This window comes from Telopea speciosissima, chromosome 2 (assembly GCF_018873765.1).
Source record: "Telopea speciosissima isolate NSW1024214 ecotype Mountain lineage chromosome 2, Tspe_v1, whole genome shotgun sequence".
NCBI lineage: Eukaryota > Viridiplantae > Streptophyta > Magnoliopsida > Proteales > Proteaceae > Telopea > Telopea speciosissima.
In genome coordinates this window covers 82,813,462-82,840,004 of record NC_057917.1, presented here as the reverse complement: position 1 = coordinate 82,840,004, position 26,543 = coordinate 82,813,462, and the positions used below count along the sequence as shown (strand labels likewise).

At 36.2% G+C, this 26,543-nt stretch overlaps 1 protein-coding gene and 1 long non-coding RNA gene across 2 annotated transcripts in view; one reads left to right on the top strand and one right to left on the bottom strand.

Moving 5' to 3' along the window:
• Nucleotides 1–13,763: 13,763 nt before the first annotated feature.
• LOC122651243 (coumarin 8-geranyltransferase 1b, chloroplastic-like) overlaps nucleotides 13,764–26,543 on the top strand; it is a 39,161-nt gene continuing 26,381 nt past the window's right edge. Inside the window, exons 1-9 of the mRNA XM_043844547.1 lie at nucleotides 13,764–13,772; nucleotides 13,884–13,967; nucleotides 14,049–14,123; nucleotides 14,443–14,526; nucleotides 14,668–14,757; nucleotides 14,945–15,046; nucleotides 15,254–15,349; nucleotides 15,738–15,809; nucleotides 16,646–16,741. Of these exons, the coding sequence (XP_043700482.1) occupies nucleotides 13,764–13,772; nucleotides 13,884–13,967; nucleotides 14,049–14,123; nucleotides 14,443–14,526; nucleotides 14,668–14,757; nucleotides 14,945–15,046; nucleotides 15,254–15,349; nucleotides 15,738–15,809; nucleotides 16,646–16,741 (708 nt within the window). The remainder of the gene's footprint in view (nucleotides 13,773–13,883; nucleotides 13,968–14,048; nucleotides 14,124–14,442; nucleotides 14,527–14,667; nucleotides 14,758–14,944; nucleotides 15,047–15,253; nucleotides 15,350–15,737; nucleotides 15,810–16,645; nucleotides 16,742–26,543) is intronic.
• LOC122650034 lies at nucleotides 17,919–18,934 on the bottom strand. The gene is made up of 2 exons (XR_006331366.1): nucleotides 18,179–18,934; nucleotides 17,919–18,047 (listed from the first exon to the last, which is right to left on the bottom strand). It is a non-coding gene; the product is annotated as an uncharacterized LOC122650034 (long non-coding RNA).

Sequence of the window (26,543 nt, the reverse complement as noted above, 5' to 3'; positions counted from 1 at the left end):
AGGTCTCTAACAGAGAGAGAGAGAGAGAGAGAGAGAGAGATATGGAGATGGAAGCGATGGGTCCATTGATCATTGCCATGAAGGGCCATCCAGGCTCAGGTAAGAGCACCCTGGCACGCGCATTAGCCACCTCCCTCCGATGCCCTCTGCTCGACAAAGATGACGTTCGTGATTCCACAGCCACTCTCCAACAATCCCTCTCAACTGCCACCACCACCATCGGCGATGGCGGTGGTGGTGCCGCCGCTAAACTTCTTAACGACCTCTCGTACGAAGTCCTGTGGCGAGTCGCCGCAACCCAGGTGGCCGTAGGACTCACCGTCGTCATTGACTCGCCGCTTTCCCGCCGGGCACACCTGGACCGGCTTCAAGATGTGACAGCATCATCTGGGGTCCGTGTTGTCATCGTGGAGTGTAGATCCCAAGACGAATCAGAGTGGCGTCGACGGCTTGAGATGCGGGGAAGTGCGGACAATGCCAGCTGGCATAAGCCTGCAACGTGGCAGGATCTACAGACGCTGTTGGAGGGGTACGGTGGGTCCTCGGACTTTGATGTTGGAGATGTGCCGAAAATTATTGTAGACACCACTTCCCGGGTTGGGGTTGAAGAGCATGTATCGACTGCGCTGCGGTTCATCGTCTGTCATAATAAGGTTGTGAAACGTGAATGTTTGGAAGGCATTTGTCCAGAGTAACCTAATAACCTAATAAGGCTCATAAAAAAGTTTGAAGTATTATTGTTATCTCTTGAAATTTCTCGGTTAAGGCAATGTTTGTGTTTATGCATGGCTTAGGATTAGCAAGTAGCTTTTGACGATAAAAACATAGGCTATGCTACAAAGAAATTTTCAATTTTTATGATTTGGAGAGAGACACATTAATCAATCATTCTATCAGCATGATTTTTTTTTTTTTTTTACAACCAAACATAGCCTTAAGAGCTTTTTCCACTTCTCCTAAACACACGGCAAAGCCTAATCCTATATCGAGGAGGCAGAAATGCTTTTTTTTTTTTTTTTTTCTAGATTATTCATTCTTGGATTTCCATTTAGTGTGTGGGTGTTGGAGTGGGGGAGGTTACTCTTGAGAGGAAAAACCACTTCAACCCGAACTTGATTGATCTAGATTATCCACATATCAAATTTAATATTTAAAATTAATCAAATACCCTAATGTAGGTTTTTACATGCATATGGTATACTTTGATTAATATTGTGCATTCCTTTAAGATCTAAAATTTTTCAAAATTTTATTTTGCTACTTACAAACTTTGTTTAAGTCAAAACTTAATATGCAAGTAGGGACATTGAGGCATCTATTTTGGGTTTTATTTGGTATATTTTTTTAGTAGAACATGCACCATCTAATTGTTTAGGAAAACTGATCCCCTTTTTCATGATAGAAGGAGATAAATCCGCAACAATGGCATGATCTATTATTGGATCTTGATGTGTCATATATTTCGCGGAACACCGTTCTTGCCAAGGTTGTATGTCTTTTTTCAGCCTACTCAAATCCAAACCATTGGGACTCCTTAGAGGTGGTGGTAGCCATTGATCAAATGGGAAGGTCTTCAAGCAAATTAAGAAGATGAATGAAGATGGATATCTCCTTAATTACAAAGGTGGAGAGGCTTGGAAAATCTATTGTGAGTTGAGGCCATATCACTATGTAATCTTAATTTAAAAATAATTGCCTCAAAATTTGTAGCCTTGCATTTTGTGCATCACTCTTTACTCATTTGGTAAGTTTCATGCGAAATGCTTTATGGATCAATTTTGATAAAGATTTGGACAGTTAGAGAAAACATCTTTTCTATAGTGGGCACTTTTTAATTTTACCCTTGAAACTACCGGTCAAAAATCCATTCATTTGATGGTTCATAATGAACTAGAGAATCAATTAACTGATGATCATATAGTTAAGGTAGGGCATATAGATTTTTTGTTTGGATGAAAATGTAATCACACAAACCACACTCCATTCCAAAAGGTTAACCGACAACGTATAGATTGCTGAATGATTACTTTATATAACCAAGGCATATAAAAGAGTTATCCCCTTTATTTGTCCAAACTTAAAAGAAAATTTCACATAAAGGGAAAGCGGTTCCATTCTTGAAAAATTATCTCCTCAATTTGTCTGCCTGTCAATTTCTTTAATTCCATCTAATAAAGGGAGGTAGACCCTACCCGGGCAGTGTGTTCGGGCAGGGGGTAGGGTGGAGTTCACATCGTCTACAGTTTCTTGACCGGTGTGGTTCCCTAGTGCCTCTCACAAGAGGGGGTGGGACCCACCTAAGACACCTGACCCAACACTTTACTCGGGTGGGGTTCACCCTCCTCTTGTGAGAGGCACTAGGGAACCGCATCGATCAAGGAACAGCACAAGAAAAAAATTCGGGTAAGATGATCATTTCTGGCTCCCCCTATTAGATGGAATTGAGAAAATTGATGGATAGGTAAATTGAGGGATAAGGCTATGTTTGGTAAATGTCTGAAGAGCGTTCAGAACTGTTTTTTCGTTCTGAAAAACGTCATTTTCTGTTTACCTTGACGGTTCCTTTTTTAATTCTTTAAGCACGAGTCGGAGAGAATCTTTGCCAAAATATCGTTCTTTACAGATCTGCAAAGAACAAAGAACAAAGAACGATCGTTGTCGCGATTCACGCTCAAAACCCGTGAAAACCCGTGAGCATCTCTCGAAGACAACATAAAAAACCCAAAAACAAAGAGAAGGAAAAAGGCAGATCTGGGGAAGAAGACGAGGAGGCGAACTTGCAGGTCGATCTTCTCTCTGTCTCTCGCTCTCTATCCCTCTCTCTCTCGCTTCCTCTCTCTGCTCTCTGTACCTCTCACTCTCCCTGTCTCGTTCTCTCTCTCTTTCTCTCTCTCACTCTCTCTGTTGCTCTATCTCAGTCGTTTGTTGGGATGAAGATCTGACTATGGATTTTTCTCCTTTGTCTCAGGATTTGGAGCAACAACCCTAACAATTGAAGGTTCCTGCTACAGTAGTCCTCTCTAGCACGACCCTCTCTGCTGCAACTGAAGTTCACAACAACAAAGGTCACTCTCTCTCTCTCTCCCTTTCTGTGTAATTAGGTCTTTGATCTTCGTTTTTCTTTCCGATTTTAGTAGATTAACTACGATGAACAGTAGGTCTTGTAATGGCTGTTTGTTTTCTAAGAATTTTTCTTTCCTGCTATGGATTTGTTGGTTAATTGCTGGTGTACGTTCTATGGGTGCTCTGTATGTGTTTGTGTGTGTGTGTGTGTGTGTCTCAGAGAGAGAGAGAGAGAGAGAGAGAGAGAGAGAGAGAGATGGATTTGTTGGTTAATTGAACTTGGAGAAACAAGTCGCAGGTGGAGAGAAAGGGCCTTGAGGGGATACGGGCTGTATCCTGATGAACCCCAGGTATTAACTCTGACAACAGATGAAAGCTCTTCAATGACAGATCTTATGTCTTCTGAGCCTTTCTTCTGAAATCCTTTTCTTTTCCTCTTCATTTGTTCTCCAACTCTGCCTCTTCTTATCTCCTACGTAAGTCTCACAACAAGGTATATGGGTTATACCTTCAGATTCTGAAACTAAGGTACGAAAATGTTTGTACCAGAGGCTGAACCCACCCATTGCACCCATAGTTGGTAGCTTGGTTGAGTTTCCATTTGTTGTGATAGGGTTGTTTAGAATATTGATGCCCTCAGAACTTGGCTAATATATGAGAGGTTTACAACAGTTTCTATGTCACTCATTATGTGGGCTGAACAACCCTGGTGGCAAGTTTATACCAGTTTACATGCATGGTTTGTGTGGTATGATGCTTAATTAAGGTAGTGGTCCATACCCAGAAGGAACCAAATGACATATTTTCAAATGGTCCACAAAACCAACTGTTTAGGGGACAATTAATTAACTTATGGTATTACATTAATCCATTTGTCAACTTTGCTTTATATCAATATATATTTGGTTTCTTGATTTCTCCTAGAATCTGATAATGCTTTCTTTTTCTATTAGTTTTGTTGGATCCAATGAACATTTTAGGCTGCGTATGGTATGCTTTTTTGGAATGCATTCTAGTTGATAATGTATTCCAAGAAATCATACCAAACACAGCCTTAGTTTCTATTCATGATCTTAAACATCTAGACCTACTAGCAGAGGTACGAAAATGTTTGTACCAGAGGTTGGGAACCTTAGTCCATCATGTAGCCTACTAGCAGCACTCACTACAGTACTGCACCCCATTCTCTTCCTTTTGTGCCATGTATAACTAGTTCCAAAACACCCTCTGTAAATTGAATTTAACATTCTTGTTAGATAGATCCTTAAATTTCTGGACAGTAATAGCAGCAACCTGAAAGCAGAATTAAAAACATGTAGCAACCAGATGTCCTTTGGAAGATAAGAATGATCTATTGTAAGTAATTGAAGAGATATGAAATCTGAAACCAAAATACAGCAAGTAGAAAATTTCAAATTAAATGAAATCAGAAAACTTGATGGGTCTTTAGCTGTTGTTGGAAAGTTTTGGATGAATCCTAGTTATTGTAACTTCAAAAAAACAAAAATTGAACTGAAAACTAAAATAGCACAAGTCCAGCCATTATTATGGACTAACAAACCAGCAGGGTAAATTTTAAATTTAAACACATGATCAGAATAATGATTGAAGTCATATGTTCATATTGAAACTCAAACCAGACCCTATGCAGGTCAGATTATATAAGAAATTGTTGGGGTTCATGTGTTGGGCCTATGACCAAAACATGGCCTGGCCTCCCCTCCTCCCCCCCCCCCCCCAATAAAAAAAACCCGACCTCACTAGAGGGAGACAGCCTTCTGATTGCTAATTTTATTACAAGAGAATGGTGCGTAGCAATTCCATTTTCAGGGCTATGATCAACCCATCTAAACAGAGTTGCCTTCAGTTAGATTGATGTCGATAGATAGTCTTTCATACGGCAAATGAATTCTACATGACTCCTTGCCTAGAAAGAAAGTGATGCAATATTAAAAAACAAAAAAGATTTATAAAAATGAAGATTTATTCATATAATAAAAAATCTGAAATCGACCATGTCTGAAGGCTTTGGTTTTGACTTCTTGTATGTAAGTATTTGTTAGTCAGCCTTGATGTTGGTAATGAACCGAACTTAAACTAAACTAAACGATACTAAAAGCTATTTACAGTGTCTGTCTGAAAAACACATATTTACAGTGTCTGTCTTATCAGAAAGCAAAGCAGAAAAGCTATCCATCTTGGAAGACCTTTTGTGTTTTCACCATTTTAAGGATTTTGTAAGATGCTTAAGACAGGTGGGAAGGTTCCTATTTTAGCTCTATAACCATGGTGCTGAATGATTATGGTCCATACCATTCTTGAAGAATCTATATCTTCCTACTTTTTCTTTCCTTTTTCATTTTTTCCCCTTTAGCTATTTTTATGTTCCACCTTTTGTAGGCCCTAGAATACACTCCCCCCCTCCCCCCTCCCCCCCCGCAAAAAAGAAGAAGAAGGGGGCAACTGTGAGTTTCCATGGTGATGATGGCCTCAATTACAGCACAAGCATTTTCTTTGGCTTCTCCCTTTACTTTGTATGCATATTTTATGGTTGCAGCAACTCTTCCCGCAGCATTTTATGGTTGGGCCACACTCATGTGCTTCTACGTAAATAAAAAGTTGTAAGCGAATGATACTTGATATATACATGTAGACCATGAAAAGCAAATACTGTCAGACTACTCAGGATATGCACCCTTTAGATTACGGTTATCTCATTGTCTATCATGTCATAATATTGTTCATCATCATGTAAGGTGATTAACAAGCATGCTCTCAATTGAAGTTCATTTTCGGGCCTAGCATGCACTTCAGAGCTTTCAAGCATAGTTGTAGCTTGGATATGGTAGTTTATCTACACATTGTTATTCACTTTTGTAACTTCTCTGATATATTCTTGCCGAGCTTGATAACTTGTCTCAGTCGTATGTTTTATCATGTATTGATTTTGTAGTCATTTCAATGATTCTTTTTGAGTCCTTGAGTTCTTATTGAGTAAATTGGAGGGCTTCAGGTGTTGGTGTGAGAAAACTTCACTGTCCATACTTCAATTATGGAAATCTTGCTTGTTAACTTTCTCATGCAAAGATTCATTTCATTGCAACTCTCTTGATGTATTTCTGTTTTAGACCTTTGGTCATTGCATTCCTCATGTAGAGATTCATATTACCTTTTTTTTTTTTGTTATATTTCTGTTTTGGATCTCTACTTGATGGGTCTTTAGCTCAAATTGGTAGAGCACTTGGCACATGAGTATGTTCCAAGGGGATGGTGGTTCGAATCCACCAAGGCCCTTTTTATTCAACTGTTCGTAGCATAGTCAGTTATGACACTAATCTACATAAGAACCCAATTTTAATGGCATCTTTGAAATTTGAAATATTTTTATACTTACTTTGGTTATGTTAATGAGATATGTTAATTTTATGCTAAGATTGACAAGAGAAAAGGATTTTATAAGTATTTTTTTGGTATAATTGACAAGAAAATGGTATTATTGTAATTAATATCAAATAGGGTAGAACAGATTTTACCAAACACCATTTTCATTTTGAATGGCGTTCTTGAGACCGTTACCAAACAGTCATTTTTTGTCTCAGAACGTCGTTCTAAACAAAGAACGCTAAAGAACGTTTCTAGTCAAGAACGGGCGTTCTTTGTTCAGACATTTATCAAACGTAGCCTAAAGATCCTCCATTCTTCCAATCCCAATTATTTTTAGTGGGATCCATCTATTATTGTTCAAAAAGGATTTTTTTAAAATAAACCCAAGTGGACCTAGGATCATGATTAAAGGGATCCTATTTAGACAGACCTGAGTTAGTTAATTCACGTTTAAAACGTGTATAATATGGTCATATCGTATTTTACCGTTTTAAATACGAACTCCCGTCTTATTACCAAAGAGTCAGCAAAAAATAGGTTCGCCAAGGCTATCCGATTAAAATGCGCCAAAGACTTGAAAAAAAATATATTAAATACTTGATAAACTACAACCCACCATCCATATTAAAAGCAGACAATTTTTTATGTAAATGATAGCTTTCTTGAAAAGCACATCTATCCATGGTTTTAATGCACGGTATCGGAACGGTTATCGGCAACATGGAAAACCGATATGATACTGATACGGTATCGGCCTAGATCGTCTGTATCGGACAAAATTACCCCTTGATTTCCTTGAAAAATGAGTTTTCAGACCAGTTTACCCCTTGTCCGTACCATGCTACCGATACGGTATCGATATCGATGACTAGCAAAACCGGTACGGACGATACGATACCGATACTTAGAACCATGCATCTATCAGTTTGCTTTTCAAGTTGTTTTTTACATTGTAACAAGGTGAAGTGTACAATACCAATACGATACTGATACTTAGAACCATGCATCTATTACTTTACACTTAGAACCATGCATCTATTACTTTACACTAAGGTTGTGTGATATGATGCGTGTATTGAAAGTAGAGCCACATAGTAGTAAGAGGGAAAAAAAAATATCCTCAACAATTCCCTAATAAAAGTGTAGTGCGGTGTAGTTTGGGGTGGAGATGTTGACACCTGGCAGACGCTACATCCAACAGTGCCGAGCTCGAGAAGAAAGAAAAAAAAACTGGGATAGTGCAATTCGGACCATTGGATATCGCGCATTGGCACTGCCGGGTGTCAATCTCTCCAACCCGAACTATACCGCACTACACCATTGGAGAATTGAAGAGGATTTAAATCTTAAGAGGGATATCTAAAAGAGAAGAGACCAATAGATTCATAATCATGGAATCTAGATCATCCCAGTCAGAGGCAGCAGCAGGATCGGTTGGACGGAGAATCGTACCATTAATGTAATAAAAAAACTTCTGACCCTTGAGAAAGAGGATAATTTGCATTTTTCAGAACAATTTTTTAGAGGAGAGCTTCAGCGGTACAAAGTGATGAACAACCGTGATTAGGGGGGGGGGGGGGGGGCTGAGAGAAGAGGAGGCATTATTGGCATGGGAAGACTCCAGTATGGGTGATTCAATCGGCATGGTGCAAGAAACAAGTAATGGGTATTGGTAATGGATTGGAACAGTAACAGAGGGGTTGAAACGATCGATAATGGGATTTTATAAGTGGATTGCTGGAGTGCGATGATGCGGGATCTTTATCCTCTCAGGTTCCCTGTTGGGTACAGTTCGTACGGTTCTTCTCATAGGAGTGGAAATGACCACCTTACCTCTTGCCCGAACGTGCTACTTGGATAGGGTCCACCCCCTCTTATTAGAGGCACAGGGGAACTGTACTGGACAAAGAACCTGAGAGGATAATTTTCCGATGATGCGTGTGGGGCTGATTGTTGGTGATACGGGCTGAGTGTGGGGTTTCCTAGCACACATCTCGGTGCACGCTCAAGGATGTGTGCCAACCAGCCCAGCAGATGTTCATTGGGATGATGCGTTCATTGGAGAGGAGCTGGATCCATTGCGTAGTTTTGATGAAATTTTCATTCTCTCAAGTGCGGTGCACTGCCCAGTACACTACGCTTGAGCATCCAACGATAGGCATGAGATTGAGAAGATGAACTTAAAGGTTCATTGCCCAGTGCACCGTTGGATGGACAAGTGAGGTGCACTAGTAGGCCGCACTTGGGAGATAAAGATCCGTTGTTGATGGCAATGAATTAGGTAAAGGGGTAATGGGGATGTGCGTGGGGCTGAGCAGTGTGAGATAGTGGATTGGGATAGGGTAATGGGTAGGGGTGTCAAAAAAACCCGGCCAACCCAAACCCGCACTAAGCCCGAACAGAGTCAGGCTGGGCCTGTGTTTAATATAGGGTTGGGCTAGGTTTAGTTTTTACTGGCCCTGGTAGGACAGGATCGGGCCTGGGTTGAGGCCTCGACCCTGGCAGGGCCAGCCCAACCCTGTATTATATACTAGATATTTAAAAAATATACAAAGAGAAATCCTTGGTCCAACGGTTAAAATTCTTCTACGATGACTATTTGGTCGGAAGTTTGAGTCTAGTAATAGGCTGTTTTCGAAAAATTGTGTTTTTTTTATAGCTTGGGCTTTGTTAAGTGGGTAGACTGGGTGGGCTTTGTTAGTTCGAAGTTCATGAGCAAAGATATTCCGGGCTTGAATTTAGGTTAAGGCTCCTAAGGTTGGGTTAGGTTTAGGGTAAGCCCGGCCCAGCCCGGCCCGTTGACACCCCCTAGTAATGGGATGTGCGATAGTGGATTGGGATAGGGTGGGGGCCGGGCCATGATTGCTTTGAAGAAGGGACGAAGAAGATTTTAGAAGAGTGAAAATTGAGGGTAAGAGAGCGCATGTACATGTACATTCAATGATTTAATGGTGCATGCATGATGGACACAGCTGTTAGCTGTTCTGAGTCCGGATCCCCTCCCATGCATGTTTTATGTGTACGTACTTTTTGTTTTCATAAATGCCATTTTATTTTATGCACAATTAATGATAACAAGTGGGGTGGGATACATGTCATCATCATCTATTCGTATGTGTTTACGTGATCCTGATTCCTGACTTCTCTAGCTATTGGAAATTTATTGATAATGGAAATAATATAATAAGTAAGCCAGAATTCAGTCTTATCCCATTTCCCTGCATATAGATTGACTTTGTTTTTCCCCAGCTCTAGAATTAGCCTCTTAAAAGTATATTCTAACTCATCCAAGCTAGGTTGGGGGAGCTGGGATGGAAAACAAAAAAAATCCTCGGCATTGCACTGATCCGGTGGTGCCCTGCAGTGTGGGATTGAGAACTAAATAAGTGAATCAATGCGACATCCAACGGTATTGAACTTGAGAAGAAAGAAAGAAAGAAAAAAAAAAAAAGGGCCAATCAATCTCTCATCGTTGGATGAAGCATTATCCATGTGTCGAGCTCTCAAGCTCGCACTGCAGTGCATCGCCAGTGCACTGTTTGCAGAGGATTTTAATCCACTTGGACGTACTAACCTTGAAACCATATATGAAAATAAAATCCCTAGTCAGCCCACATCACAGTTAGTAAGTTTGCATATAATACATATATTATACACAATCTATACATATCAATCAAAAAAATATGTATCATTTACAAAGACCCATATAAAACATTTATAAAATGTTGCTTTATTTTTTGGAGAGAGAATAGGCACATCACCCGTGTGTGGTAAATTAGCTGGCAGCATCAATAGAGCCAGCATAGAAGTATTGCATGGAGCATCAAAGAGGAGGGTCAGGAAGATCATTTCAAAGGAGAGAGAGAGAGAGCACTAGCTTTCGGTACACATGCGGTGTCACCAGCCTTTTTTCATTATTTTAATAAAAAAACATGGGAAAATGTTTTTTGTGCCTGGATGCGGATTGCGCCCAGACACTGGGGTGGGCAAAATGACCACCCCTGTCCCTTGAATGATTTGTCACACTACCAAGTCCAGGCTTTCTACTCGTCCTCACCCTTCTTCGCTGTCTTCGCAGATTCCTCGCTCTATCCGTTAGTTACTTTTCACTGCCATCGGTCTCTCGACTTACTCTCTCTCTCTCTCTCTCTCTCTCCAAAAAACAAGGATTCAAACTAAGGCACTCGGAGCTTGCCTGGGCTCTCAAGCAGAGAGCAATCGCCCTCAAGATTATAAAAGTATGAAATTCCAAAGATATTGTAAACAACACAAAAACAAATAGTCAATAAAAACAAAAATCGATCAAAATCCGGTGGTAATTGGTCAGACTTGTTTTGACTTGGTAAAACTTGATGGACTGTGATTGGTAAACAAACTAGATTAGATTCAATATATATAAAACTGGGTTTAATCAGAATCAACTTGTTTTATTTGAAACCGAGTTATTAATAAAGTCAATTTCCAATTCGAGTTTTAAAACCATGGAAGCCCATGACCGGTACCCTTTCGTTACGTTGAACAGAAGAATGGTTCAGGCTCTCGTATAAGTATCATTCTCATACGCTTTTAGGCACACAGATGGAATCTAAGAAAGTGAGTGGATTCCATCTGTACCTAAAAGCATACGAAAATGATTCTCGCATGAGAACCAGATCCAGCCTCCAATTAATTATGGTCTATTAACATGCGGACAACTTCGATGCTCAGTTGGTTAAGCTTGAGTTCGAGCCCTCTCCTTGCATTTGTAGTGTTAGTTGCTATTGCTGCCCTCCCTCCTTGGATCCCACCTCCTACAGTCCTACCCCTTACTTTTGGAATGCCATCCAAGTGACCAATTTTAATGATATTTTGCAACAACATGGTGAAGACCATAAGCAAAACTTGATCATGACAATACTCTTTCTTTCGACCCACGCATCAGAGGATTTCTCAAATTAACTAAGTGTGTTGGATGAGAAGCATGGTCCTTATTATATTGGTTAACTGCGATATTTTTTGGTTTCATCTCCATTATATGTCCTACATATATCATTTTAAGGTTTCCGTTATTATATATTCCACAATGGAATTCCAAAACCAAGTTTCAAAAAGTTGAATTTTCAAAGCTTTTATATAATATAATGTTGCAAATTTGTATCTCTTTGTTTTCCTTCTAAATTAGTAGTGATGTGGGTTATTCGGGTTAAAGGAATATTTTTTGTAAATTGATTGGTAAGAGAAAGAGAGATTGTAACCCTATTCTCCTTCTATACTAAACTTCCTTTAAAAAAAAAAGAAGAAGTCAAGATTAGATCTCACTCCCAAAAAATACGAAAAATAGAAGAGTGGATAGAGATTCCCTTTCCCACCTTAAAACTAGAAACTCTTAGAAGAGAAAACACCCTCTACGGTTACCATGGGTAAAATATTTTTGAAAAAAGAACATTGCCTAGTCACGTGGCTGGTGTGTTTAGACACGAGAGTGCAGGAAATTATGGCCTTGCTCTCATGAATAAAAAATATCATCCACGTTAGATGCCTTTGTGTAGGGGTGTCAACGGGCTGGGCTTGCCTAAACCCTAGCCCAACCCTAGGGTTCTTAAAATAAACTCAAGCCCGGCCCTGACAAGGCCAAGCATACCCTCAACCCAACCTGACCCTATCAGGGTATTTTCATAGCGGGCAATTAGAGTGGATTTAGTGTTGTTGTTTAATATATATAAATATCTGTCGTCTCATTGGATTTTCCATTAACAATCTTCTTGATCTCAATTTTCCAAAAATATTTGTCAAAGATAGCATACCGACAAACGAGCTAGTAAGAATACATTCATTTAATAATCTCCATGATGAATTACTTTATATAGTGTGTTGTAACATGCTCAACTTCTTTATTTTTGTACCCACATCATCCACTCCTCCAAATAGTTTTCAACTTTGAAGCTTGGATTTATTTAAAAAAAAAAAAAAAAAAAAAAGATAAATTACGAAACACCCCCTGAAAACGGAACTAATCTCAAATCACCTTCTCTTATTGAAAAATACTCGAAACATTGTATCCTAGGTGGTCACGTGAGAAGGCATTCTTATCTAACTCAAATATATAATATGTAGCATATTTCATACGAGAAGACAATCATATGTGTTTCCCCACTTGCTACACAAAAATATATATATGCCTCACTCTCCACTATATATATATATAAGAAGAATACGCTTTCAGCCCCATCTACCACACACAGAGATACAGAGATAGAGAGAAGGCGAGACAAAGGCGGAGAGAGATGAAGGCAATTCTAAAACCAGCTTGTTCAACCTTTTCTCTCCAAAAGTACTCTTATCAAAGAGGCAAGATACTATACGTCCCTGCTTTGAGATTTTTCTTGGATCCATATTGTTATAACCAAAGTTTTGAATTGAGAAGTCAGGTTCCTTCCCCCTATGGTAACCACACCCCACCCCATCTGACACCTATCAATGGGGTGTGGTCCCCAAACCCCAAACCCCAAAGGTGGTTGTCATGCACAGTCCATACTAGGGTGGGGTGGTTACCCACAGAGGAGGGACTCCGGACTCCTAGCATTCTTTTAAATGCCTTTTACCTTGTTCTTAAAGATTCTTCAAGTTCGGGGTAAAAGAATGTTTTCAAATAGAAAGTGATTTACCATTATGTTATTTTCAAGGGTTCTAATTATCTTGCACACTTTTCAAATTTACTTATGAACTGACAAATTTTTAGCCTAGGTTAAAAACTAAGATTACAAAGTATTTTGTTCACCAACTTTGGCTACAACAAGATTTTTTCATTTTTATTTATCCATAATGTAATCTTCTTTTAAAATTATTTCATCTTGGTTTATGAGGTATTAGATTTTCTCTTATTTTTTTCTCCATTAATTTTGTAGCTAACTTGAGAAAGGACTCTCTATGCTTCACAACTAGAAGAAGTAAGTATTATTCATATTTTTCCAATTTTCTTCATATATATATATATTTGGTAGAACAGGTTTAACCATGCTACTTCTCACACTTGTGTTCTTCATTTTCAAGTGCCCACGAGTCATCTACCTGATATCCATAGAAAATGGAATGTCAAGCAAAGCTTTGTACTTTCAGCATTAGCCAACGATCAAGAACAAGTTGACAAGCTTCCCAATGAAAAATATCGCTTTGGAATTTCAGCCTTAGACGACAACGATCAAGGACAAGTTGAAATGCTTTCCAACGAAAAATATGTGTTAGAGAATGAACTTTCCTTAAAACATGATCAGCTTGATTCTGGTAGCCTTTTGAAGAAATTACAAACATTCGTTGAATTTTGTCGGCCTTACGCCATGATGGGAATTGTAAGTTTTGGTTTAATCACACTAATTAAGGCTGAGTACTTATATTAAATTTACCTAATTTTAACTAATTTAACCTTTTAAATGTGCTACCCGTTTTGAATTATATATCAGCTTGTGGGGATATTTTCAATTTCACTTCTGCCAATTGAGTCGATTGCCGATTTTTCTCCAAGATTTTTTGTGGGATTGTTGCAGGTGAGGAATTAAGTGTTAATAAGAAAGGACATCCAACAGTTTCAATTCCTACTCAAATTTTTTGTTCTTGTTTCAATTCAGGCATTGACACTAGGATCCTTGATTCACATCTATAATGTTGCAGTGAATCAACTGTATGATGTCGAAATCGACAAGGTAGATATGTCTTACAATTATAAATAAATTGATGTGGAAATATTTTGAAAATGTAAATCTTCTAAAAAATGTATGGAGAAACTAATTAAGGCTGTGTTTGGTATGCATTTTAGGTCGATTTCGCATTTTCGAACAATAAAAACAACTATTTTTTTTTTTTTATCATTCGAAAATGCAAAATCTATCTAGAATGCATTCCAAGAATGCATACCAAACACAACATAAGGCTAGTAGAATTATTATACTCATGTTGACCTTTAATATTTTTCATTAATTTTAATTTTATAACTATTGTGCTTGTCATTTTATGTGTACCCAGATTAACAAGCAACATCTTCCGTTTGCTTCTGGAGAGTTCTCACAAAGAGATGTCATAGGCATCTGTGTGATAGTTACCTTGCTGGTATACTCAATATAATATATACAACTTCTACATTTCTTCTAAACTGAAAATTAATTGCTTTGAAATAGTTTTCTAATACTTTTTTAGATGATTTTCTGCACATATTACCTAATCTTTGTTCATTTGTTTCTTCTTTTGCAGAGTATTGGTGTTTCATTTTTGTCTAAATCTCCAGCACTTATATTTGGCCTAGTTGCCAACTTTCTACTTGGAACTGCATATTCTGCCGATGTATATCATCTCAAACGTACAACCATTTTATTTTTCTGCTTCCAGAATTATTTTGATAAATGAATAACAGTGAAATATAGTATTTTGGCCTAGTGGATCAATCACTCTGAGACTTAGAAAAAATTGATGTTATTTATCATACTAATAAAATGATTTACTTAATTGGTGTTATTTGTTTCTTGATTAGCTTCCATACCTTAGATGGAAAAGACATCCTTTACTTGCTGTACCAAGCATGGTGCTTTGGTATGCTCTTGGTGTTCAAATCCCTTATTTTATACACATCCAGGTATAAAGAAACTTTACATATTATATATTTTTTAGATTAAATATGAAATTTAATCAATCATTTCTAATAGAGATTAACTTGGTGCCATGTAATTCAATCACATTGGATGTACCATCCAATCAACATGACATGATTACATAGAACCAAGTTTATCCAATATTTCACTATTATTTTTGTCTTTTGTGATACTGACTTATAATTTTGCAGAAATATGTTCTTGGGAGACCAATCTTCATTACAAAGGCGTTGATATTTCAAACAATAATGTTGTGTACATTCTGTACTACCGGAATGATATTAAAGGTAATGATATTGATTAACCTTTTGGGATTGGTGTGTGGTTTGTGTGATTACACTTTCATCACCAAAAAATAAAAAATAAAAAATAAAAAAAATTTGAAGAAAATTTACTTGCATATTTCAGACAAGGATACTGTATTTTTTTAGTTTTTCTTTTGTTACAAGAAATGTGTACTAAACTAAAAGGGCAAAAACTATCTATCAGTTCACATATATACCAGTGTGCAAGACAATGGCAACTTTTGAAAATGACATAAAAATAAACCACTTCAGTAATAAACCTTACCCCAACGACTCTGAGAACCTTTCCCCGTTATTTATTATAATACAAATTCTTTCATGACAATATTTTGTCTTAAGTCTTATTAACACTTGTTGCATGTATTAACAGGATATTCCAGATACTGAAGGAGATAGACAAAATGGCATTGAAACCATTAGCACTCGATTTGGCGAAGAAAGAGTTAGTCAAAAATCTAAACCTTTTATCCTATTTATAAATAAGTGATGTTAATAATTTCATGCTTAAATAACAAGGGGCATAAGATTGATATATAATACTAACTCTTTTATTTTTCAAAAATTAATATGTCATAGTTAATGTTCAATATATTTTAACTTGGTTCCTTCAACCATAACAAATAATTGATCTTTTATATTTAAATAATTATGATATGCATGTTCGAAAATATCATTGTTAGATATAAGATGTATTTTTCTATACCAGCACCATTTATTACAAATATATGAAATATGAAAAATAATGATTATATGTGGAGAATGATATGCTTTCTGGAAAGAAAACAAAATAAGAAAGATTCATTCATCATTGTGTAAAAAGCTATAGAATAATTTTTTTTTGTCTACACCAAAGGAGTTGGAACTTAAACTTCAATTTATCAAGAATATGGATTCATACTGCTAGCAATAAATATTGATTGTGTTAAGATAATTATAATTTATACTTTTGTTATTACAATCTATAGATAAAAAACAATTCTTTATTGAACTTTTCTCTCTATGCTATTCTATTTTTTTTTTTCCACTTTTCAAATTTAATTCATCAACAAAATTCTATCTCTAGTAAGTATTAACTAGTGCAACATTGTAGTTTATGAAAATAAATTATATATTTTAGTTAATACAAACCCTATTTACCAAAAATGCTTCTTTATTCTTCTTCTTCTTGTTTCTTTCATAATTATTGCTTTTGTTGTTCTATAATAATAATAGCTTCAAGTAATGAACATATGTGGATCAAGGTAATTTGTCTCAAAAGCCTTGTATTTTATGGAGCAGGCATTTGCTATTGGCGCCAATATTCTATTAGCACAATTTGTTCTTGGAACGGTAGTAGGAGCTTCATCGTCACTTTGGTTTGGCAAGCTTATAGCTGTATGCAAAATTTCCCTACAATTTCATCCATGTGTTGCGTTTATTCTTGTACTAAGAGAATTACATTAGTCTCACATAAGAATGTTTTTTCATGTAATCTAAAATTTCATTGGATGTAGGTATTGGGTCACCTCGCACTTGCTTCAGTTGTTTGGTACCGTTCTCGACAAATTGACCCAAAAAATGTATCGTCATCACAATCCTTTTATATGTTATTCTGGAAGGTATGTTGTATTTGTTTTCATGAAATTATTTTATTTAAATAATCTAAAATAGACTAAGATCTTTTATGAGGAGAAAACACAAGAACTCATTCACATATTTGTGAGGGTTAAATTGATGATATTTTTGTTCAAAAAATAATTTAATATCACTTTGCCCATGCTCAACAAACATAATCTCCCTTTGTTTATGAAAGATTTACGACTTTGTATTTTTTTTTAAATACTATTCCAAAATGTTAAACAATTTTTAAGAATGTAATGTATTGATTTCGATTGCTTGTCCCTTTTCCATTGAAATATATATTAACAAAAATAAAATAAAATATGCAATCTACTTCATAGATGAGAAATTTTGGTAAATAATCTGACACTAAGTATGAAATTGGGTACTAATAATAATTCATCAAAATTTGTGATTTTCAAAATGGACCATCTTTAGGACAATCTTTAAGTCTAGTAACAAAAATAAATTTTTTATACATTTATTTCTGATTAAAAAATTATTTACATTCATATTACCACTGAAATACTCTCTTTTGCAGTTGGGCTGTATTCAATATCTCCTTGTCCACTTTATTCGTTGAGAAGAACATCTAACAGTCAGAAGATGAAGAGAAAGTGAAGAGCTTACAAATGGATTTCAATAATACCGATGTACTGTTTTCTTATTATTTATTATTTTTCATTTTTGTAAATGTCAATTAGCTGTTGGAAAATTTTCAATAAAAAATAGACTTTAAGACTATATTGCGTAGGGCATACCGCCCAACTAATTAAGCTAGCTCAGTTGTGAAAAAGGATGCATCAAGTTTTTAGTAAAATGAAGTTACCTTATTATGACAGATCAAGAACAACCAGTTTCCTTGGATTAAAATTAGTTAGCGTAAACTGCACAGGGCATCCCCTCCAACGAAGCACTCTCAGTTGTGAGAAAAAGGATGTATGAAGTTGTCAGTAAAACGTGCATAATCGACTTGAAGTAACCTTAGTTTAGTCATTTCAGCAAATTCTTCATTCTCCAAATATTTGCTCCTTGCTCTACCTTCAAAGCTAATACTGAGTGCTTCAATTTTTCTTTTTCCCTACCAAAAAAAAAAAAACTCCTTTAAATAAGTACTAAATCGCAAGAGAAAAAGAAAAAGAAAAAGAAAAAAAAATCAAAATCAAAACCAAATCTATAAATCCTCACAAAAAATCTTTATTCACTACCTACCATCTTGATAGCCAATACTTCCAATGCTTCCCTTTGAGACCATATCCTACTACGTTCCCATGGCTCATTAAAAATTTCTTTACGAACGATTTCCCTTCCAAGATCCCGGAGCTGATCATGCATCCTCAAATATCCATGTTCATCAATTGTTATCAAAGACCTTAGCTAAAGAACATCAAGTCCTACTTTAGGATAAAATTTACATCCTTCCCATATATGTAACATGCATCATGTTTAGGCGTTCTAATAAAAAAACATGCAGTATCAAGAAATATCTGTTTCTCCTCATAATCTAGTCTTTCATAACTTATTCTCAATCTTTGCAAGACCTCATTATTAGGAGCATCTTGCAACTTCTCCAATGTGTATTGCCATTCTTGCTTTTCCACGCAAAATAAAGATGAACCTACAACTTGAAGAGCCAAGGGTAGTCCTCCAATAGTTAATTTCTACTATAGCTTTTGACTGTTCCAAATAAGCTTATGGAGGTTGGTCCAATCTCTAAAATCATGACGGCTAAAAAGTCGAAGAGATTTATATAAGCCCATGTCCTTGGGCTCATAAATCCCATCTGGTTTTTGAGCAATTAATATGACCTTGTTTCTACTTGTGACAATGATCCTACTTCCAATACCAAACCATTCATGATCCCCCCATGTCCTTGGGCTCATAAATCCCATCTGGTTTTTGAGCAATTAATATGACCTTGTTTCTACTTGTGACAATGATCCTACTTCCAATACCAAACCATTCATGATCCCCCCATGTCCTTGGGCTCATAAATCCCATCTGGTTTTTGAGCAATTAATATGACCTTGTTTCTACTTGTGACAATGATCCTACTTCCAATACCAAACCATTCATGATCCCCAACTAATGCATTTACTTGAATATCTTGATCGGCATGGCATCATCAATAATAACAATAAGAACCTTTTTCTTGCGGAATCTAATTTGTTTGATCACATTAAGTCAATCATCAACTCTAAGTAATGTCTTCTATCTTTTCTTGTTTCAGGATATCATGGCAAAGTTGATTTTGTAGACAGGTAAGTCCATTATGTTTATCTCCTCCCATATTTACTGTTGTAACAGTCTAGCTAACTATAAACATCTTTATAAAAGCAATTCAATACAAACCTCATTAGAATGATGAGCGAAACTATTCAAACTACATCGTATCTCTCTGCCCTTACATCGGCTATTAACTAGCCTACTATTTGAAATCTGAAACCATTATTTGGATACTCCTCCTCTTACCAAAAAAAAAAAAAAAACAAAAAAAAAATAAAAATGATTTGGATACTCCTCCGCCATTTCAGACTGTTTTGGCCTAAATAAATGATTTTTAGTCAAAATCGATAATCATCGTCAATTTCGAATATTCTTGTAATGATAAAATCTCAGCCACCGAATTTGTCCTGTGAATGATAAATGAGTTATAAGGGCATCTTTCTTGGTCAGCAATATCCAATAGTTATTGTGTTGGGAATTGAATGCGGATACCACCACTTCATCCTTCACTCTTCAATGTTGAAAAATAGTTTGCAATTCTAATGCCTAAAATGAGGTTGGCAACAGGGCAGCTGTGTTTCTAACGTTCCATTTCTCTCTTGACTTGGGTCTTCATCAATTGGGTCTTGCAGAAGAGGACGAAAGAGATTATTGGGATAGGAGAAAAATTAATCAGTCACGAAGTGATAGGCGAGAGACATGAAAGTTTCTTTCAGCCTTTCAATTACTCCCGTCAATGGTCAGCCCATCCCATTGTCTATCGTTCCATTTCCCTCTTAACTTGGGTCTTCATCAATTGGGTTTTGGGGTAGAGGACGAAAGAGATTATTGGGATATGAGAAAAATTATACAGTCACGACGTGATAGGCGAGAAACATGAAAGTTTCTTTCAGCCTTTCAATTACTCCCGTCAACGGTCAACCCGTTCCATTGTTAACATTCCATTTCCCTCTTAACTTGGGTCTTCATCAATTGGGTCTTGCGAAAGAGGACGAAAGATATTATTGGGATATGAGAAAAATTAAACAATCACGAAGCGATAGGCGAGAGACATGAAAGTTTCTTTCAGCCTTTCAATTACTCCCGTCAATGGTCAGCCCATCCCATTGTCTATCGTTCCATTTCCCTCTTAACTTGGGTCTTCATCAATTGGGTTTTGGGGTAGAGGACGAAAGAGATTATTGGGATATGAGAAAAATTATACAGTCACGACGTGATAGGCGAGAAACATGAAAGTTTCTTTCAGCCTTTCAATTACTCCCGTCAACGGTCAACCCGTTCCATTGTTAACGTTCCATTTCCCTCTTAACTTGGGTCTTCATCAATTGGGTCTTGCGAAAGAGGACGAAAGATATTATTGGGATATGAGAAAAATTAAACAATCACGAAGCGATAGGCGAGAGACATGAAAGTTTCTTTCAGCCTTTCAATTACTCCCGTCTACGGTCAGCCCGTCCCATTGTCTAGCGATTCCCTCTCTACTGCAATGAGCAATGAGTGATGACCTCGTTTTGCATAATTTGCTATCTATCATCTCTCCACAATTTCTCTAATTTCCTTGAAAATTCCATCAAAACGCAATGAGAATCTAAGATTGTAATTGAGAGAGATTGATTGAGCTTCTTTTGTTTCTAGTCCCATTCCACATGTCAGGACTGGTTACTCTCGCCCTGCCCTTCTTTTTTATTTTTTTTGGGTAAACCCATTGTTCCCCCTTAAAGTCTTGGAACCAGACAAAAATTGAAACTGTAAAAAATGTGACTGCCTTAATTGTTATTTCCAATTCTTCCATGGTCTGAGAAAGTGGATGGATTCATTGGAGAGGGTTATAGGAATTGCGGGGGCAGGGGGGATCCAGATCCTTTACTGTCGAGCTGCCCCGTCTTTCCGTGTTGTGCAGATACAATAAGGCGGGAAATATACGTGTTTGTTTTTTTTCATGTATGAATCACCGAAATGAACACCCAACATTTTAGATGTTTTACTTGAATAATAAAATTGTTTATATAAACAAACATTACAGTAATCCCTTTTTTTTTAAATGGCATAAGGCGGAAAATGACTGCCTTACCCCCACTCGGGCAGGGGTAAGGTGGTCATTTCTTGTCTTGCTGTGTTTGCGTAGCATGGCAAGACGGGGCAGCTCGATAGTAGAGAATCCAAATGTGAAATGACCGCCTTACCCCCACTTGGGCAAGGTGTTGGATTTATGTGTCCATCTTCTGAAATGGCATAAGGCGGGAAAAATGTCAAATTTTTTCTTTGTAGGAAAAATGTCAAATTTACTCTACATTAATCAACTAAAGCCTTACAAAAAAGATTGGAAATTGAAGCTGATAGTATTGCAAAAATACATCACATATTATGACAACCCAAAAAGATCAGAAAAAGTACAAAAGATTGTTTTCATGGATGATGAGGTATGTTCATTTAATATTTAAAAATAAAAATTTGGACACATTCAAAAAAAAAATTTGTATATCAAATTAATTGAGTAAATATTTGATAACATTTTATTTGTAGGTTTAATAATTCAGGAACAATTAATGCTTAATAATTCAAGAATAAGTTCTATGTCAACGAAGAATAAGTTGCGCATTTTGTAAGCGTCTTTCTTTTACTATTTTCTACAGTGTTTTGTATTTCTTTTTTCATATGTAATGCAATTTATAAATTGGATTTTGGAGATTTTGTAATAAATTTGAAGACTTTAATAGGAATAACGTAAATTACTCGGATTCATTTAACTGATTCATAAATGAAACAAAGCAAACACGTACATTTGCACATGCAACTTTACTATTAGGTAAAAAAGCAGAGCATAAGCATTACAACCAGGAATGCCTTCACCTTCATCGATTGCCTTCAAATCCATATGGACAGTGTGTTTAACGGAGAGCTCCTTCTCCTTCCCATCCCTCAATTCTTCTAAATTTCTTCGTCTTCCGCTGCTCTGCACTACAAATTGATCGAAAAAGAAACAAAGAACAAAGAATAAAGCTTCAGCAGAGTTACAGGGCAGAGAGAGAGAGAGAGAGTGTTTCAGTTGGGTTTGGCAAGATGGAGAGCGTTTACGGAGGACACGAACGGCGCATGCAAGAGGTAAAGATACTGAGAATTTAATTCGTATTGAATGCTGACAAATGGGTTTTTGACACGTTCAGAATATAATTTTGAGAATTTTCTTTTAGTAATAAGAATTTTTGAGAAATCTCTGTACGATCCCGACGTTCACGTTTGTCTTGAAAAGTCTTGTTTGTCTAAATAAAATGCATGCTTTTCAAGGGTGCGTTTGTTTGATAAAAATAGATAGAAAAGGAAAGATAAAAATAGAAATTTTTTTTGGTAAGAATAAAAAATAAAATAAAAATAGAAATTTAGGGGTTGGGTTTCTTTGCTTTATTCCTAAACGTTGTCAATCAGTATGGTATCTGGAATTCGGCACAGTTTGGGTTTAGTATAAAAGATAAAATGTAAATATCAAAACCATACTGTACTAAATACAAACTATTTTCAATATCAATATCGTACCGGTTTGGTATGGTTTCAATATGATTTTTCTTTGGTATAAAAAATGGTTTCTTATTCGAATTATCATCAATTGTGTGTGGTCTTGACACTCTTGTGTGAAATACGATTTCAACACATATCATTGTTTTTTTATTCATTATGTAATAAATTAAATTCACTTTGTCTTTTCTACACTCTTTTATGGTAAGTTGTTTTTACTCTTTGCAGCATAACGTTATATTAATTGAGATAAGTAAGGAATAGGATCTCAAACCAACAAAAGATGTGGGATGAAACCCACAAAAGATGAGCACGATCAGATCAGCAATAAGAGAGATCGATCAACCTTTAGGGTTTTGAAAACCCTAATTCCTCTTAAAAATCGAAAATGGGGATTGACCCCTGTTGTGATGGCTGATAATGATGAAACTTGGCAGCAACAATTGGTGATGTATACCCAAGTGAATGATGCGAACAACTTGCAGAAAATCCTAGCAAACTTGGAGAATTCCCTGAGATCGATTTGGGCAGTTTAAGGGTTTGAAACCCAAATAATCTTTGAGATCGATGGAAGGGAATGGGGGAAAAGGGATGTGTATCTCACCCTAGGTCTCTCACCAGTACCTGAACAACAGACCTAATTGTTGAAGAAGATTGGATTTCAGAGAGGTCTGAAAATCGTTTAGGGTTTTTTCGATTTTCAATTTCAAACCTAAACGATTTGGAGAAGATGAGGGCAATTTGATCACTTTACTTTTTTACTTTGGTGAGTTTTTAGCATAAGGTATTTTGGTCATTAGATTCCCTAAAACTAACTTCTAACGTCCCCTATATGTTCATATTGTTAAACATAACTGCTAGCTCAGTTGTTGGGAGGCTTGTCAATTGATGTGCATAAACCCCCCCCCCCCCTCAAGGAGGTTGACTCTCCTAATCACAGTTGTTCCTTTAAAAAGGCACACTTTCCCTCTCTCCTCTAAAAAAAAAAAATCCAAAAGAGAAGTTATGACAAGAAATAAATTTCATTCTTATTTTCTTTAGTATTATTGTCCATTCATTCAATATCCTACTTAGGAGTTAGGATAGGGGATTTTTACGGTAGACTATTATTAGCACCAAGGATAATGGCTAAGAACCATAGAAAGGGAGATAGTTTTTGGAAAGATTTTCCCCTGTTCAATTTGTTTTATTTATTTTTTTGGGTTGAAATTTTGCCTAATCAATAAATGAATGAAAGAGACCAGTAAACGAAAAGCCAAATGGTCCAATTTGGCTGGACTCAAAGAGAAGTTCCGTAAGATTTGGGTTGGAACAAAAAAAACAAAAAACTAGTGAACTATCTTCTGATTGCAAATAGGAATTCTATGAATTTGAATAGTTGGAATTTGGAATTCTAGTTAGTAGTTGGAAGACCTCGACTAACAGAGAAGAGCCGTATGATTTGGGCTGGAAGAAAAAAAAAATGAGGGACATGATTAATGAAATCTATTTTTTTGGGAGAGAATGAGGGAGTAGATAAGGAATTACCTTATCTACTAAGCAGGAGAACGATTAATGAAGGATATTTCTTTGAGTTTATTGATATTGTTTAAGGATACTTTTAGTATGAAAAGATTTACCGTGACTTTTGAATTATTACTTTTATGATATAGTATGATATATCTTTGACTGTTTACTTAAACTTTGACCTTCTTTTTTCTCATTTTATAAGTTATAACATTGAGTGTGGAGTCCTAATATTCTATAGGCAAAGGGGGATTGGTGAAAACTACCTTACATTAATTAGTACTTAAAATTTGAGATTTGAATGATAATAAACCTTTCGTGTATGAGGTAGATAGAAGTACCCTTCTGCAACCGCCATCGATCAATTAGTTCTTATTTCCACACATTCAGCCTTGTTCTCATCAGCACATTGCAGTCTTCTCAACATCTTTTTTTTGCTATTTCTTAATGAAGATGACAGAAATAGGGTCAACGTGAGATGAATATTCTCGATCACATTGTTTGATAACAAGTTATGAATATTCTTAACTTGATCCTATTCCTCCTATCTATATATTTTTCTGTGAATCTAACGACTTATTGTCTCCATTAATTATTTCAAGGGGGATAGGTACAAAAAATAATGGCTATCGCTTTAAGAAAATATAAATATATAATAAATGTTTATTGGTTTTCCTTCATATTTTCTTTGTTCAGTTAATTAGATAATCTTTGAACATTCTAATTTTGACTCTCCCATAGTTTCATAAATTAATCAATTTTGCACAGACACAAAACAAACTTTAACTCAATTGTAAAAAGTAAGGGTGTCAAAATCAAACATAAATCGTTTACCGAAATCGAATCAAATTGTTTAAATCGAAACCGTGAACATGTGACCTACATAGCCTATTTCCTATATATCCAACCAACAGGAATTATCATGTCACTCTGTCTCATGGCAGAATGATTGTATGTACCCACCACCCATCCACCAAATTTATTTGTGAATTATGGATCGTAAAAAACTTTTATCTCCATTGTATATTAATCTACTTGGCACATATGGTGCATGAGAGAAGAATTTTTTTTTTTTATCTTTGACCATTAATTTGGAACATCATGCTCAGCGCTAATATAATAAACCCGTAATTACATGCGAAATTGATGATAACAAATCGATATATCGATAAGGTCAATTTGCTCATAGATTTCGTGGAAGTTTTCCTTCGATCACTTTGAATTACTGTGTGTGTTAGAGATTATTGACCAACTTAATTTGGACTTGGTCAGGATCTAATTAAGTAATTGATTTCTTGCTTTATATAATGTTTCTTTCATGTCACTATAATTAGGGACATCAAATACGATAGGCAGCCTCATGGATAAGTCTAATCTAGTCCGGTCTTTCATTTATTATTATTATTATTAGGGAAAAAGAGTGCTAATCGGTTAGTGTTTCTTTTTCGTTATTATTATTTTGACTAATTCAATGCCTTTTTGGTTGGGCTGTTTGAGGTAGAGAGAATAAATTGGGATAGTAGATAGCATTCATGTTGCAGAGCAAGACCACTTTTGAGAATGAGGAGAAGAAGATAACGTAAAAATTTGAAATACCTCTGAATATTAATAAGCCACTTGGCACTTTGTTCCCAACAGATGAATTCTTCCATCTTTGAATTTAGTCCGTTAGATCGTAACTGTACGATCTAAACTATCCAAACACATAACAGTCAAACTGTTGATCAACTATATACATTGATCTTATCCAGATTCAAATCGGACCATTACCCACGTCTCGCCGTATGCTCAAATGAAAGTCCTCGCACATACACCGTAGTATCCACCTTGTTTATTAACTTAAACAATAGATAGAGCTTTATTAAATATACCCAAGTATTCACCTTTACGTTTCCGATGTGGGATTATTCCCAACATCATTATCTTGAAAAACTCCAACACTTCATATTGGGTTATTTATTTGTTTATGAGAATACGTAAATAATTATCTGATGTTGGGTTTGGAGTAAGGCTTGATTGATTTCGGACATGGCTTTCCTCCAACCATGGTGGCAGTTGAAGGATCCAGCCCAGCCAAAATATGGGGGGTTTGGTCATTTCATAAGGTAGGGGCTTGCCTAAGCAATGATCCAAACACCCTTGTTTTGGTTGGGCTAGATCCTACAACTCTCGCCATGACTGGAGGAGAGCTGAATTCATTGATTTCACACCAGCCAAGCAACCATCCATCTATTTGTTTTTCATTAAAAAACTCTAATTACATAGTTTATTTGGATAAATTTATCTGAAAGGTTCAATATTTTGAGTTTTATGAATAGTTTGTTTTGATCGGACC